At 39.3% G+C, this 17,095-nt stretch overlaps 3 protein-coding genes across 3 annotated transcripts in view; 2 read left to right on the top strand and 1 right to left on the bottom strand.

The window, feature by feature from the left end:
* Positions 1-394, bottom strand: part of LOC109464815 — a 5,396-nt gene extending 5,002 nt beyond the window's left edge. Inside the window, exon 1 of the mRNA XM_019761888.1 lies at positions 340-394. The gene's annotated coding sequence lies outside the window, so the exon portion shown is untranslated. The remainder of the gene's footprint in view (positions 1-339) is intronic.
* A 218-nt stretch (positions 395-612) lies between these two features.
* Positions 613-5,943, top strand: LOC109464833 (tetraspanin-31-like). The gene is made up of 6 exons (XM_019761912.1): positions 613-793; positions 2,318-2,485; positions 3,295-3,375; positions 3,988-4,116; positions 4,983-5,099; positions 5,861-5,943. Exons 1-6 carry the CDS (start codon positions 734-736, stop codon positions 5,933-5,935), a joined length of 630 nt encoding a protein of 209 aa, XP_019617471.1. The 5' UTR covers positions 613-733; the 3' UTR covers positions 5,936-5,943.
* Positions 5,944-11,508: 5,565 nt separating this feature from the next.
* Positions 11,509-16,675, top strand: LOC109464847 (betaine--homocysteine S-methyltransferase 1-like). Its single transcript, XM_019761936.1, has 8 exons — positions 11,509-11,650; positions 12,157-12,275; positions 12,702-12,899; positions 13,363-13,510; positions 14,059-14,247; positions 14,688-14,818; positions 15,042-15,139; positions 15,612-16,675. The coding sequence occupies exons 1-8, from the start codon at positions 11,509-11,511 to the stop codon at positions 15,691-15,693; spliced, it is 1,107 nt and encodes a 368-aa protein (XP_019617495.1). The 3' UTR covers positions 15,694-16,675.
* The last annotated feature ends 420 nt before the right edge of the window (positions 16,676-17,095 follow it).

The raw sequence follows: 17,095 nt of genomic DNA, 5'->3' as shown, positions 1-17,095 counted from the left end.
ACCAACCAACCAACCAACCAACCGTGCGGCAACCAACCAACCAACCAACCAACCAACCAACCAACCAACCAACCAACCAACCAACCAACCAACCAACCAGCCAACCAACCAACCAATCAACCAACCAGCCAATTAACTTATCAATCAACAAACTTACCAACATCGATGTTATGTAACTTTCATATCACTGAAAGTGCGCAATACAAAAATAATATGTATTTTGAACAGTATAGCGGCAGAGGACCATGCACCTTTTCCAAAGAGTGTCTCAAGGATTGTTGAACCGGTCTTACATAATCTAAGAGACCCTTAAAGGACCCTTCTACCTAAACAACACACCTGAACAGGTAACGCCCCTCCCCCTCACGTCTTCTCAACTTTGACCCTACAGCGTGGCAGGACTAGCCCACTCTCACACAGGGAGGATAAGCGTAGAAATTATTTTAAAAAATCAATACATTAATAAAATTTGTGTGCTTTATAATATAGAAATTTTATATTTGGGAACTCAAGAAGACTAGTTCATACTGCAGAAAGATATGAATAATTTTCTGAATTTTTAACATTTTTACTATTTTTGAAATTTTGGCATAGTCTACAAGAAATCACCTGACCATGACGTCAGGCTGTTCGGCCATTTTGGTTAGACGAAGCCTTGAAAATTTTGCTTCGTGTTCGGCGACTATTTATTACGTTTTTGTGAGATTTTGAGGGCAGGGAAAAATTTTACAAGATGTGCGGGGGGTTCCATTGCTCGAAGAACGCTCTAGCGGCGCTGAACATCCTTTATATCGTAAGTATTTTGTTATTTTCTTAGCGCGTGCCGGTTGCTGTTTTTCTGTCCTGTCTTACATGACTGCTTATCCACACACAGGTGACGTGTCCACTAAAGATAAATTAGACAAAAATCGTTAAAATTTTAACCGCAAGCTACACAAAATAAGGATGATTTTTCCCAGTTTATAAATCTTAAGTTAATGAGCGAAACTGAGGGAGAAAATGGTTGTGAAATTCTTTGATTTCTGTGATTTTTTATTTATTTTCACAGGTTCGTGTTTCAGTACATGCACTTCCGTTTGTCATAAATTTACGATCAAGCACAGAACCTTGTCCAAAGAAAAGAACCCTTCTTCCAAACTTCCTGATCCTATTATCCAAAAAAAATACAGAAAAAATAGCAAATCATTATTTTTCCATTTGACTTTCTGTACACTATGGATGGTGTCACATGGTACAAATTTGTGGGGATTTAATTAAGATTGATATTCTACACCAAAACCCAAAGTTTCCATGCAGTACCAAAGACAGCCACCAGGGGGCCCGAATCTAACAATTTCTTTGACAGGTCATATACTAACCACTTGCCAAATCTCATACTGATGAGCAATCCATCAATCATCAATACAAAACAACATACACTGCCTGAAATACAACCTTTGATGACTACTATATATAGACATGCCTTCAGCAGATTCATAAATTATGTTTAATGTGTGTATATGTAGTGTATCTTATGATCTTTGTTGCCTTGATGTAATCTGTAAAATCCATCTTGCCTTATACTAAGTACTTAAGTCTTTGTTTTTCCTGTATGTCCACCTGCTCATTCTTGTATTTAAGAGCTGAGGAGCAGGTGCACCAAGGATACAGGACAAATACACTTAAGGCGACACCGCTTTTAACGGCTTAATTGGTATCAAGGTGTCATCCGTAAATTGATATAGAAGTGATTCTGATAATTGTCAGACACTAATTTTAGTGACTACAACGTGTGTAGTCCAGCAAGTCTGCCTCTGGACCAAGAGGTTAGGAAAATCCCAACTGTTGCTGTTCATGTGAAACACTACTGGTCAAATTTTGAAAAGAGGAACTAGTATTAAGGAACTAGAATGTCCCTGGTACAATGAACCTGTAAATACCGGTACTACATAGCATCTGTCTTCTCTGTCACGACCAGTGGAAGAAGTGAGAATTAGTGAGCTAAACAGGTTTGAGATGATCACTTTCATGATCAAAAGGTACTACTACTTGTATGATTTTGTATCTCCATCATTTTTCCCTAGCTGGTAGCTTTCATCATGCTGGGTATGGCCGTGCCATGGCCAGCGGAGTGACCATGCCAGTGGCTATAGCTGCACTAAATTAACACTAATGGTCACTCCTCTTATCATCATGATCGATGGACATACAGTATTGCCACCATAGGATCTGCTTGGAAATTCTTTCAGACATTCAGTGAGTTTAACTGGTTTCAGGTCTCTCCCACTTTCACTGGTCAGGAAGTCTAACTTACTGAATAATTTTGTACCTTTGCCAGCTGGTAGCTTTCATCATGATCGGAGTGGCAGCGTACGGTCGAGCGATGGCCATGGTCACCAGCGTCTCTCTGATTGGTGGAATCATTGCCAGCGGAGTGTTCCTGCTCTTCATCGCCATCATTGGTCTGATCGGAGCGGTCAAGCATCACCAAGTCCTGCTCTTCTTCGTATCCTTTTCATGTCAATAAGTATTTATGAACTGGTCTTCCAAAATGCCATATTTTATTATTATGTTTACCTTCGCAGAAGGAAAACATATTAGTTTTGCTCTGTTTCTTCCGCTTCTTCTTCTCCAAACAAATAAGGTCAATGAGCTGAACCAGACATCTGTCACCATGGTAACTAGTGTTGGGTTTCATCATGTTGCAATTTTATAGCAGCAGGGATTTAGACTCCTGTCACCATATATATGAATGTGTTTAAGTAAGAATTAACAGAGCAGACCATATGCAAAGGTAAACATCATGCATTTGCTTGGCAAATGTTACATTTCTAGTTATGTATGTACATTTGTAGTATGAACTATGAAGAGGTCTTTCCACATACAGAAATACACTGTCACTAGTCTGTACAGCAGGTGAAGGGGTCTTCCTAAACACAGAAATAAACTCGAATGTGCCAGAATGTACATGAATGAGTCCTGCTAAATGGAACTGCTATGGGACCTGTGAGGTGAGGTGAAATGGAATACAAGTGGAATGTGCCAGTACTAAAGGGTCTTCCTGAATACAGGAATACACTGGAATATGCCGGAATATACAAAAATGAGAAGAAATCATCCAGAATATATTATAATATGTTAACACAGTTTTACTATAGACCTTTGTGTTCAATGTACTTTTAGTTTTACTTTTTTATGTTTACATACATGGTATGCAAGGTAAGGTATTTTGCTTTTGCTGTTTTGCTTCACATCTTAGTATTTGAACCATACACTGACTACTACAGGATACACAATCCTTGACCCTTGCCTCAGTACATGGTGATCCTGTTCCTGTTGTTCATCATCCAATTCTCCATCTCCTGTGCCTGTCTGGCCTTCAGTACTACATACAAGGTTAGTTACAACTTAATAACATTCAGTACTACATACAAGGTTAGACAATAACTTATGAACCTTCAGTTCTACATACAAGGTTATTTTTTTTTTTAGACAATAACCAATACTTGAACCTTCAGTAAGACATACAAGGTTAGACCACAAGTTATTATTCACCTATAGGAGGCTACAACACAGTACAAGACACTTAAGTCATGTTTGTTTTAACCCATCACATCATGTGCAACAATGTCACACATTTGACATTTGGACAGTTCATTTATTGACAGATTTAATGGTACATTACTCTGACATTCAGGCAGCCAGGCTGAAAGTGGAGGTCAACATTTGGCAGCACGAGATTGTGTTTGCTAATGCCTAGTAATGGGTTATTTTGTTTAAGCAGCATGTTGAAGGTTAAAGGTAGTATGCATGTAAGGAACGAAATGTCACATGTTTAACCTCTTTAGTTTAGGTGCTAAATTTGCTATCGAGTCGGGTAGCAGGAAAAATGTTAATCTATACATTATTGTAGTCATGTACACTTGAAGATATTTTGTACTTATGTCATATGATAAAGCCTATACAATACAGCATTTGTGAATCTTTGTTGTTGTTTTTTTTCTTAAGGAACAACTACTAACATTTGGCTGGAAACATTCTGCCACTGCGACAAGAGCGGACACACAGAAGGCCTTCAACTGCTGCGGCCTGTACAACACCACATCTGCAGACCCCAAGGACCCAGGGTGTACTGGTGTAAGTAGCAGGGGTTTTTCTAGAAAAATTTAGCATGAGGGAGCAGATCGCAAGCATGGCAAGGAATAAAGTGACCGAGGGGGGATTTTTTAAAATAAGAATAACACTCACAAGGGTTCAATTTGAAAATTGGTATGAGGGAGCTGGCTGGTTACATGAGGGAGCAGCTCCCTTATTCCCCTGTTTAGAAAAACCCCTGAGTAGTAAACACGTAGCTACCAATTAAGGCTATTCAGACGGATAATGTGCACTATTATACATCATATTCAAAAGAGCCATTGTGAATACAAATGGTCGCCATTTCTTGATATTGCCTCATCAGGAGTGTAGCCTGCTTAATTGCTCTATTCAGTCAAACCTGGAGTACATGTAGACTACCTCTGCATAAGGACCATATGGCAATTTTGAAAGTCTCAGCTTATTTATCGCAAGCGTATATGAAGTAGCCTGTCTTTTGTGGTCACCAGTATACCGAGACAGTTTTTTCAAGTGCCTCTAGTCATTACCAGAAACAGGTATGACTGAGCATTGTTATGACATAAATGGGCTAAACGTTCTTGCCAACACTGCAGCTGTGTAAATTGGGACTTACCCAAATTTTCGGCCGACTCTGTCAGCCTTGTTCATGGAAGCTGCAGTAGAAGGGTCCATTCGGTCCAGTCGGCCAAAAATTAGGGTTATATAAAAATTAAGTCCCAATTTACTCAGTGTTGGCAAGAACATTTAGCCCTTTTTGTCATAATGAAGTATACCAACACACTCAGATGAACTTTCATGCTTAGCCCTTTTTGTCATAATGAAGTATACCAACACACTCAGATGAACTTTCATGCTAAGATTGTTTATTGTTGTTATTTGTTGTTTAGTTGCCCTGTGATAACGGTGCGCCAGGCTGCCCCTCCTGTATGCAGAAGTTACTACCCACCATAGGGACAGCCCTGAGAGTATCCGGGGGAGTAGGCCTCTTCTTCAGCTTCACAGAGGTAAGGACTCAACCCTCGGCAGGCTTAAGACCTGCACAACTAGAATTACAGGAATTCGAACTTGGTGCCACCAAGTACAGTTTGGGCATCATCACTAGATACATGTAGCTTTAAACAACTCCTGGAGTTAGATGTGCAAAGGTTAGGTGTAACAAGTCATTCAGTGTATTGTAGGTAGCTGCCACCGTGCCACATGCCTGCGAAGCTGATGTGTTACACCGAAGGGCAGTTATACCGGCTATACAGATACAGAAGCTGACGTGTTACGCCGAAGGGCGGTTATACCGGCTATACAGATACAGAAGCTGGTGTGTTACGCCGAAGGGCAGTTATACCGGCTATACAGATACAGAAGCTGATGTGTTAAGCCGAAGGGCGGTTATACCGGCTATACAGATACAGAAGCTGATGTGTTACGCCGAAGGGCGGTTATACCGGCTATACAGATACAGAAGCTGATGTGTTACGCCGAAGGGCAGTTATACCGGCTGTACAGATGAGGTATTATCAGTAGAGTGGTGAGGGATAGTCGGCAATAGACTGAACTTCCAAAGAGAAGGTGAGGGATGAACAACTTGTAAACACAGGCACTTTCTCTATGTACAATCCTTGAAGTGAACTTTCAAATCAAGAGCTTTTTTATTCTGAAAGACTTCGAAAGTATTCGATTGTTACATTAAGCTACATACTTTCTATTGAAAATTTTATTTCATTCATTGATGTTGAAATCTGTGACTGATCCATGTTTTCTGTTCCTCTAGATTGTTGGTGTGTGGCTTGCAGTACGATTCCGAAACCAGAAGGATCCTCGGGCAAACCCAAGTGCTTTCCTATAGGAAGTCTTTAAAAAAACGCCACCTATCTATCTTGCTTGGATCTGCAAGCAGTTCAAAAGCAGTTCTATTGTATAGTTGATACATGTGTAACAGCTAGAGTTGAATTTTCAAGTCAAAGATGTATGAAGTGTCACTGTTTTCAGACAGAAATCAACAACATCATATCAAATAACATTTCATCTATGTCGAAATGAACAAATGCTACATGTTAACACAGGTTAGGAATATAGGATAACATCATCCCCAATACACTAGTACAATGTATATTAGTATGTGTATTGTGGTAGAATTGATAGATTCAAATTCTGCTATAGACTGAAAAAGATTATGTATCGAAGGATGCATTTTCAAAGAAAATGTTGATATTTGACCTATTTACAACTTACATGAGATAAGAGTTTAAAAAGGCAAAATTGTGAAGCGATGTTGGGAAAATTCAGCTTAGAAATGGGGTAATTTTGGGAAGCCTAAAAGTAGAAAACAGAATTTTTGAACTATTAACAGGTCAGATAGTTGGGAAGACCTGTGAACTGTAGATACCAGAAAGTTGGTAGACAATAATTTTACAAAAGAAGACATCAGTTGCTCTTGGAAAAGGTTACACAGACCTTGCAGAACTTTGTTTTGCAGTAAAAAGGGGTATCACCTGTTTTGTATCCATATTTGCTTATACTTGTCTCAAAAGCAGAATAGAATTTACAGTGTAACTGCGCCCCCTAGGAAATCCAGTAAGAATTGCATGCTCTAGCTTAGAATTTTATATATTATAATAGTGGTACTTAGAAGGTGTGAAAAGTATAGTTGTCAAGGAAAATGCAGCAGTTTTTTTGTATAATTTTGTCCATTGTTATGTTTATATATACTGGTTGGTGTAAGATATTTGTTATCAATTGATTGATTAATGTTTATTGAGTTGGTTATTGACAGAGATCATTTTGGCTATGTTAAGGGTATTGTAGCTGTTATTGGTAGAGGAAAACATTCCAGTGCTTATGTGAAGTATTTGGGTAATTTCAATATTGAGGACAAACAAGAAGTTTATATGCCCATATGTACAGTACAGATTGGCAGAGAAATATACTATACAATGTATAATGAAAATGCTCTTTAGGTAAGCTAGCAATAGGTGTTTTTTCGGATATTCATACAGTAGTGTGTCTTGGTGGGATACTCTTTAAGAATTATACTTAGGAAAAGACTTTTTTGTTAACTGTGCTTCTTTTGTATTACATGTACATGTTCTTCAGCTTACAAGGCATTTGCATGAGGCATGTGACTTTGCAATGCGACTGGGCGAAACCTGTTTGTATCATGTGTAGTACGTACACAGTGTACTTAAAGGTTGTATTTGCATATTTAAGGATGACATCAAGTATACACTTTTCAAATGTTGCATCAAAAAAAATATTGTCTGGAATGGGCAGAGTTCCGATGCAACATTGACCAAACATCCAAGGAAAAATCTGGCTTTGCATAGTCGCCGTACATTCTGTCAAGCGATTAGCCAGTGTCCTTTGCAGACTTTTGCGGCGGCAGCGTCAATTTATTCGGGGAGCAATGCGAGTTATGCCAGGAGTTTTGCCGGGAGAGAGTTTAGCAATGGAGTTTTTCAGCGAAGGAGACAATCCAGTGCTATTGTCCTGGAAATCGACAGGTAAATTTATGGTGGGGTGGGGGGTGTTGGTGGGTAGGCAATTACATTTGTATAGTTTACTGGGTGGTACATGTATGTTGGGCCTGGAGCCATACAGCTGGTTTTCTTAATAATACTAGGTATCAGAAATAGTAATAATATACAAGTCTGACAAAGTCATACATCAATTTTCATCTTTCTTATGCGAAACAAGGATATAGGAAAAAATTGTAACCATTGGTACATATTTGTCCTACACGTACATGTAAAATGGCCTGCCTTGACATACATGTTAATGTATAGTAGTTATAAATTAAATTGCACAATGTACGTCAGTCTTCAAGATTTGGCATTAGACATGTCAAGGACATTGGAATGTCCTTGGACATGTGTATTCCAACTTTTAGTTACATGTAGTTTTAAGGCACCTTGCAAAAGAGTGCCAAGAAACAAAGAATTGTGTTGGTCATGCTGACCGACTGACCTTCCATACTACAGAGGTCACAAGGGTCAAAAGTTTACCAGTTACAGGTGACACCCCCCCCCTGCTCCCAACCGGAACAGAATACATGCGTTTAAAAAGTTACATATTACATTACTTTGTAAATATTGTGTTACGGATTCATGGCACTATTTACAAGTTTTCATCCTTATGTTCATTCCATTACTTATAGTTTATATCAATGGGGTATATACATGTACGGTTACATTTGTCAGTACATTCATGTATATGTTCAAGGACATTATACTACATAATGATATGTTGCATGCCTGTGTACGATTTTGTTACATGTAATACATTACACTCACATTGTTTTACACGTTTTCATACTTTTTTCTTGCATTACTTACATGTACATTGTATATGACTGTGTTAGGATTGTAGTTGTATATGTCCTATAATGTTGCATGCGTTGTTGCATGTGTATTCAGCTGTGACGTATGTAAACACGGTGCACTATTGGGGTCAGATTTCTATCTGTACAAGGTTCAGAGTTCAAACTGTGTCCAGCTGATCACTGGCCGTGTCAGATCAGGCGAAAACACGAGAGCTCGGCTTCCAACTAACATTTCCCTGTGATTCAAATTATTTACAGGAACAGTTCAAGAGATATCACGATCAAGGTATGTATGAACACTGCGGTAGGTTCTGTTATGATTTGTGGGACATGTCATGTTTGAAGTTTTGCTGTGTCGGGCAAGGTTTTACACCATGAAACGTCCTTGGATACATGTATATGTATATTTACAGGGACAGTCCAAGAGAAATCACGATCAAGGTATGTCTGAACACTGCTGTAGGTTCTGTTACAGTTAGTGGGACATGTCATGTCTCAAGTTTTGTTCTTGAAAATTGGGCAACGTTTACACCATGAATCGTACGCCCTTGGCCTTGGGTACATGTATATGTATCGCACTACCAACTTTATTTGGGGTTAAGACAGTGTTTTGGGGGTTACTCACTCCACAAACTGGAGTGAGAGACACCGTATCTATTGTTCTATTCTGTGCTAATTATGCAATTTTGGGGTTAATTGCATGTGTTTGTTTTAAGTGTGAAACACGCGCATTGTTTACGGTAGAAAAAAGTTACTGAATATGTTTCATTCCATTGACTCGATTTTTGTACATACAACTCGTGTGAATGATATTGGATTTTGAAATGTCGAGTGTTCTTAACTTGTAATGCATTTTGTCTGTACCAATGACTTGACTGTTCCACCCGACTCCCGAACATGTAATTTGGTATGCCTAACCGCCACAACCGGACACAACCGGTTCTAAATACAGGGTATATATTTGTATAGGCACAGTGACCCCCGAAACTTGCTGTGTTAAGCAATAGATTGCATAACGCTGCCACGCCCCCCACTGATCCACTGTTACAGTATTTTTTGTCAATCATTTATTGCAGTGTGGAACTTGAAAACACTTCTCCATACTGCGTTTTACATGGAAATGTTTCGTCCATATAGCAACTCATCCTGACAATGCATTTTGAACAGTCAGTATACGCTTCATGTAGCAAACTCAAATAAACAAAAATGCTTTGTCATCATTCATGGATCTACATGTATCACCTGTGGTTGTAGGTCAAATAAGAGTAAATTGCTTATCAACAAACCTCGTTGCTCATTATAGCTGTATTGTATGTTTTTGTATGTATGTATGATAATGTTTGGACTAACGTCAACTTTCAGAATTGCGCCGAGTACCCATAGCTTAGATCTGAAGAATTAAGAGAACGGCTGAAGATTGCCTTCAACACTTGGATATATGGGCATACTTCATAGATTACTGATTGGTGAATACACCTGTTTTTATAAGAATTGGCGCTACGCGTTTAGTAGATGGTTTTCGTTCCAAAAAAAAAAACCCTGATTGACTATTAACTAAACTTCGAAACGTGACGATATGTTGTCTGCAAATAGTGAAAGAAGTCTTGCATCATACTTGTTTGAACCTTAAATTGCTTATTCATGATGAGAATCTCAAATCAGTGTGCAGACCGATTTTATGTGACAAGCATGTGCACAAGTCATAGAGTGTACTTTATACCCTATATATTACTATATATTATTAGTTTATGACTTATGGTGGATGATGAAATACGTTCTCCATTATTGGGCACATGTTTTTACTGGGCTAAAACGTGAGGTAATGCATAGGGTGGGGCATGGGCAGGGCATGGGCATAGCGGGGGTGGTACATATGAAAACAAGTACAATTGTATCAACAGTTACAAAATGTGCGTAAAAATTGACAATGTGCGTAAGGTAAGTACATAAATGTACAATGCATTCGCACACATATTTTGAATAGCTAAATTGCATGCTTATTTTCGACCACTAGGACACTGACCTTTGTTTTCGCGTGTATAGCTGTAACACAATCTTTGGACCAGTCTCTAGTACAAAAGCCTCTAACATATTTGCGTTGCTTTATATACACAACCTATGAACTACTTTTTTTTCATGATGACAACACTTGAAGAGTGTTGTTTTTCTCTTCTGGGGAAGAGGGGTGTGGCAGGTTGCTCGGTAGATGTTTAGCATTTAGGGACATAGAAGCAGACCAAGGAGATTATATAACCGGATTGAGTAGACCAAAACTAAATGGGCTAAATCTATACTTTGTCAAAAATGTTTGCATACAAATCTGCGTTTTAGAAATGATTTTATTTTTTCATATATAGTTTGACCCCAACCATTCACTTTTTTCCTTCCGCCACGCCCCCTTTTTAATGTGCAATAGTAGTAGTAGTAGTAGTAGTAGTAAGCCTTTATTTAAACTCGAAAGCTTGTTCAGCACCGCTTTTCAACAAGGTCGAGTGTTCTCTAATTTTCTTATCTTGTAAGTACAGTGGGTGGCCAAAGTCCCTCGTGGTGACGCCACGTCCTTGGGTCGGGGCTCGACTTATCAGTGCGGCTGGGTTGTTAGAATTACTATCCTGTTTTTCCAGTTTTTTTTTCTGATAATTAAGTGCATGAATGGTCAGTAGATTGAGAACAAAGGTTGAAAAAACATTGTCTGACGTTTGGTGACTTAATACTAGTACCCCCAAGGGTATATGCAGTAAAACTGGATAGGAGCTCTGTTAAAACATTGTCACTCATGCTAGGATTGCATTTGGTTCAGAGTTACACGTGGTCGAATTTATGGTGATGCCTCTGTTAAAATTTTTACGGAAGTTGAATTTTCGGGTCAAAAAATTGCCATGTTTATTTGTTTTGCTTGCTTGCTGAAACTTGTCTACTTATTTGTTTGTTTTAAATGGGTGCTCGATGACTAAGTACTCTGGATAGAGTCCGAAACGTCTGACGCTTTCAAATTTTATCCAGTTGTTTTCAGTAATTGTGTTTTGGCTATATTCAATAGTAGTTGACATATATTGTACCGTGTACCAATAAAGTTCTTCGCCTTCTTCTTTGTATTTAAGATGAGTAAGAAAGGGTTACTGGAGCGACTGGCGGAGGGCCCGGTGATTGGTGACGGGAGTTACGTCTTTACCCTGGAGAAGCGAGGGTACGTGAAGGGCGGGCCATGGACACCGGAGGCGGCCGTGGAGCATCCAGAAGGAGGTATAACGTATTTAAATTCACAGTCGTAATATTTCAAGTGTGGAAACTCTGATTTATTGTTCATTAAAGGTATGCAAGGCGAATTCAGGGCGGAAAAATATTCTGGATGAGGAAATCTGTCTGATATTGACGTACTGGCATTTCTTAGCAGATTTTCGTCATCATTTCATAACTTGAAGGGTTTCAAATAGCCCCAAAACAAGCTAAGCGAGGTTTTTCTTCAGTTTTGGGTACTTCCCATAAATTGCTATAACCACCTTGCGATTTAAAACAAGCAACCATTTTCCGTCAGCGACATCGCATTTTGCCTTTCAGATATCAGTTAGCCATGGGATAGGTTAATTCAACGTACTACAGTAAAAGAATCAACAGAAAATTGACATTAAAAAGTTTTACAGTTTTACCACATTGAAATTGCATGGATGTCTTTAAGTTTAAACCCTTTTTCTGTATCAAAGTTATAATAGTCACGGACGATTCTTGTATCTTTGATGTTTGTCCTTTAGTTAAACAGCTGCACAGAGAGTTCATGCGGGCAGGAGCAGACGTTCTCCAGGCCTTTACCTTCTACTCCACGGACGACAAGCTTCAGCTGGCCGGCAACCTGGCGGGCGAGTCCGTTACTGTGAGTTTTTCCGAAGCTTTTCCTCCTAGCTATATTTGGTGTTATCTAGTATAGTACAATGTGCGTTATTTAGCTGAAAGATATGTATTGTCCCATACTGTACAATATCATGGATTTTTACTGAAGCCCTAACTTGGAAAGTTTTTCTAACAAATTGCGTGGCCCCATACTTATAGATAACATCATCGTGATGTCATAAAAATGTGCAAAAAATAAATCTGGCAATTAGACACTTACTGACAATAACTAAAATTCCATACTTAACTGCAAAATATACTTTTAGAAGACCCCAAAAGTCATCAGCTATAGTTATATACCATAATTATGTGGTATTTGTGGTACTAAAACTGGAAAAAAATTAAGTACACCTCACAGTAATACATGTATTACAAAGGCTCAAAATTACATGATTTTGTTCCTTAAAAGTGTCACGATTTAAACGAGGCAGCCTGCAAGATCGTACAGGAGGTGGCGGCGGAGGGAGACGACGTCCTTGTCTGTGGCGGTTGTTCGCCCACGCCGTCATACATGGAGAAAAAAGGCAAAGAAGTAGTGCAACAGGAGTTCAAGAAGCAAGTCGACGTCTTCGCACACAAGGAAGAAGTCGACTTTCTACTTTGCGAGGTATAGATTCTTAATGTTGAATCTTAAGCAAGGAATTGAGAATGAAATGCTTCAATTTAGTTCTTGATCTGTTGACAATACCTTCTTGAAGTGACAATGAGTGAAACATTTCATTTCATTTGACCCTAGTTGTAGTAAGCCATACAAAAGTCCCTGTACTTTTGTCGAGTCAATAAAGAATCTAGAAAACCTAAAGTAAATCAAACAATAACCCAGCTTCGGGTAGGAACGTCCTCTCGGATAGCCAGAGAGCCACACCTTGAGCACGTTGAAGATCCCATCACAACTATTAATAAGAGCAGGGGTCCAAACCTTGAATGGTTGAAACCTTACAGTCTGGTCTAAGGTTTGACATCTTGAAGAACTAGAGGTGACAATCACCTGTTATGTCAATCTTTCCACAAATGTGATAAATCTTAATAAAATTAAAAAAAATAACAAGTGAATTTTCCGTCTTCCCTAGTTCATGGGTCACGTGGAGGAGTGTGAGTGGGCTATAGAGGTGATGAAGGCTGCCGGGAAGCCTGTAGCCTGCACCATGCGGATCGGACCGAAGGGTGACCTGAACGGGGTTCCGCCGGGGGAGTGCGCCGTCAGGATGGCAAAAGCCGGTACGTTTTGTTTTGTTTGATTAGAATCTCCATCAAGGCAAGTTTCACACTACGCCAAAAAGCAGTTACTCAAGCAACTGGATATGATTTTGGAAACGTCGACAGACGTTTCAGCTAGTATCCACCAGCATTCGTCAGTGACCGAAAGTTTCACACTATTTGGGCAACTAGGTGCAACAAGTCTAATTAATAAATGCTGGTCAATACGTTTACAGTCGCAGAAGGAAAACATATTGTTTCCTGTTCGTTCCTTCCAAACAAGTAAGGTCAATGACCTGGACCAGATGCTGTCACCTTGGTAACTCGTGTTGGATTACAAGCATCCAGGGGCTGGTCACCATATATGAAGTGCTAAAATACATTATGTAGCAAGCTGGCAGGACGGGCTGGAAGAACTGGTACCATACATGTGAATGTGTCTGACAAAGATTTGAGTCAGAATATGTCACTAGTTTGATGGGCTTGACCGTGTGAAGGCAAACAGTGCACATTTTCTTTGCAAATGTAACTTAATTCTAGCTTCTAAAGATTTTAATGATCTTTATCAGGAGCCGACGTGGTTGGGATCAACTGTATGTACGACGTGAACACGGACCTAAAGACGATAAAGACAATGAAGGCTGCCCTGGAGGAGGCCGGCCTGTCTCCGTACCTGATGATACAGCCGCTGGGGTACCACTGTCCGGAGGTGGAGGACATGCTAGAGGGGTACCTTCATCTTCCTGAAGCTCCATTCGGTAAGGACAAAGAAAGTCGTACAGTCCCAACACATCTTGATGTCATACAGACTATACAGTACAAAAGTGTATGAAAAGTGCGAAACGAAACATAGATTCATAAAAAGACCTACTAACCAAGAAATGATCTTTCGGACCAGCCGAAACCATAATGCAAGGAACAGTACAGAGAGGAAATAAGGAGGATAATATAAGAGAATAACGTACCAGCATGACATTATGAACAGAAAACAAAAAGAACAAAAGGGTGAAGAAAACTGGTTGTCAGATCATCTGTGGTGCACCAACGGTCGAGATGAGAGAGAAGGAAAAGTTGTCTACAACATATGCTTTGTTTTTTTTAAAACCTACATACTGTCTACTTTTCCCTGCGCTTTTACCGTTGTTGTTTTTTATACTTCAGCAACAATAATCGAACACAATAATTTTCTTTCTTTTAGCCATGGAGCCCCGTCTGCTGACCCGTTATGACGTCCAGAAGTTTGCGCGTGCGGCGTACGAGCTGGGTGTCAGGTACCTGGGCGGGTGCTGTGGGTTCGAGCCGTATCACATACGCGCCCTTGCGGAGGAGGTAAGAACTACACTTCCTTTTTCAAAATTGTTTTATCAACTTATAATTCTATTGGGTAGTTTCTGCTATCTTGTTAATCAAAGCAGAGCTAACTTGAGGTATTGATTTAGACATTTTCTTATGCAAACTCTACAAAGGTATGTTCATTTTTACAACTATTGAGTTACTTAGTTTATTCCTGTTAGTATCAGGTGTCATGTTTATGTTTACAATTGTCATTCAGCTGGCACCAGAAAGGGGGCGCTTACCCAAGGCCAGTGCCAAACACGAGCCGTGGGGTGGTGCTCTAAGCGGAAGCATGTTCGACTTCATAAGGAGAAGGTGAGTACTTCTTAATAAAAGCTCATCTATGTGAGTAAGAAACATGCTGTACATTTTTGGGACCAAGAAAATGAAATAAAAACTTGTGGTCTCCAATGACCCACACAAATCAGCTACCATATACATCAGTCAACTTCCTGTCAATGCGACATTAGAAGTGGGTCAAAGGTGAAACGCACGTCGATACAGTGCGGTCGAAAATCCGTACCATGAGTGATTTTTATTTCAACGGCTGTACAATCTAATAAGAAGACATGGACATCGGTGCCTTATTAAGAAATTTGTGGTCTTCAAATGAATGATATAATGTAATGCTAGATAACATAAAGTATTGCTCAGTAGTGCATAGTTTATTATTTATTACTTAATGGTTTTTCCAAATAGATATCATTGACTCGCATGTAACAAAAACACTCGATAATCAAAACTGTACACACTCTGTTAATCCTTGCTTTGTTCATTTGCATTAAAGGGCGAGCCGTGAACACTGGGAGAATCTGAAGCCGGCTTTGGGTCGTCCCGACCACCCAGTTCTCCAAACTCATTTCGACTAGCGACAAGCTGCGGGCTCTAAAGAACACAGGCGTGTTCTTAGAACTGGCGTATTCTAAGAACAGATGTGTTCTAAAGAACAGATGTGTTCTAAAGAACAGATGTGTTCTAAGAACAGATGTGTTCTGACGTGTTCTTAGAACAGGCGTGTTCTAAAGAACACAGACGGGTTAAAAAGAACACAGAGACGATTTCTTAGAACTTTGTGTTCTAAGAACAGACGTGTTCTGGGACATAAAAGTTGTCCGTTCTCCTAGCACTTGCCTGTTATACAGGCGATTTTTCTATGTCTTTTAAACTTTTATTCATTACTTTAAACAGTAATCCAGACTATAATTTTTAAAGGGGATAATTTTGTCTCCGCAAAATAGCATGCAAAGTCAATCATTTCCCTGAGATTTAAAAGATAATAATTTTTGATCACATAGAAAAGAAATCAAATATGTTATTTTAATGGAAACCCCCGAGTCTCTAAATAGCATCTTTTAACAATTTTCTGATGTTGGTGGTGTTAGAATACCTTGGTGACGATTGTGTTTTTCTTCCTTATTCACCTGCTGATTTTAGTTATATGGGAGAGTAAAGAATAAAGCCTATCTTAACTTTAATGCTATTACCACCATTCCAAAGGATTCTGTGCCAAAACTGGACGCGTGCCATTTGGCAAATCAAAAGCCGTTAATGTTGCAAACTCCCTATGGTGGTGGTGTTGCAGTTTAAATGTTTTCCTTGATGGTCTGGGTCTAGACGCGTCATTGATTATATTAAGGTAGAAGTAGGTTTAAGGTGCAAATGGAGGATTTCTAACATGTGGGAAAGGGGGCTTAACATTCTTTTCCTCCTGGAAAGGACCCAGAAACAGTCCTTGATTCGAACGAGAGAAGTACACTTTGCCAAAGTCTTCAGTATTGATCTAAGCGGCCTTAGGCGAACCTCGCTACGCATGTTTGAATCGGTTTCGTAAACTATAAGCAAAAATATGCAATATTTGTCCTAATATCAATTGTTTTTGATATGAAAATTATGTATTTCCAATGTAAATCATATATATGTTGCATACATTTTTGCAGGCTTTCCTTGAAAACAGAATACTTGCTATTATCATCACTGGCAACTCTCCACATACTTTCATATAAACCAGTTAACTCAGTATATAGGGTCAATGCAAGGAATTTACAAGGTCGATATAATGGCTTATTCGACACGCACAATAAGACTTTCCTAACACCTGGTGAATATTCGCTCTGGAAATCGAACTTTGACTTAGAGTTACCACGGACTTCACGGAACACGACTAAATCTCTACACCCGTCATGCATGCAAAAATACCAGTACCAGACGAGTATGTTTAGGTATGCTTGATTGTCTTTTGAAAAATATAAAATACAACGCACAAATTTAGAT

The sequence above is a fragment of the Branchiostoma belcheri genome, unplaced genomic scaffold (assembly GCF_001625305.1).
Source record: "Branchiostoma belcheri isolate BF01 breed outbred unplaced genomic scaffold, Haploidv18h27 scaffold141, whole genome shotgun sequence".
Taxonomy (NCBI): Eukaryota; Metazoa; Chordata; class Leptocardii; order Amphioxiformes; family Branchiostomatidae; genus Branchiostoma; species Branchiostoma belcheri.
The sequence above is the reverse complement of the archived record's forward strand: the minus strand, read 5'-3'. Positions and strand labels throughout refer to the sequence as shown.

Coding starts and splice junctions, on each gene's coding strand:
- LOC109464833 (XM_019761912.1), top strand. CDS start 734: ATGTGCGGGGGGTTCCATTGCTCGAAGAACGCTCTAGCGGCGCTGAAC. Junction 2,486..3,294: donor ACCAAGTCCTGCTCTTCTTC/GTATCCTTTTCA, acceptor CCCTTGCCTCAG/TACATGGTGATCCTGTTCCT. Junction 5,100..5,860: donor TCTTCTTCAGCTTCACAGAG/GTAAGGACTCAA, acceptor CTGTTCCTCTAG/ATTGTTGGTGTGTGGCTTGC.
- LOC109464847 (XM_019761936.1), top strand. CDS start 11,509: ATGAGTAAGAAAGGGTTACTGGAGCGACTGGCGGAGGGCCCGGTGATT. Junction 11,651..12,156: donor CGTGGAGCATCCAGAAGGAG/GTATAACGTATT, acceptor TTTGTCCTTTAG/TTAAACAGCTGCACAGAGAG. Junction 15,140..15,611: donor TTCGACTTCATAAGGAGAAG/GTGAGTACTTCT, acceptor TTTGCATTAAAG/GGCGAGCCGTGAACACTGGG.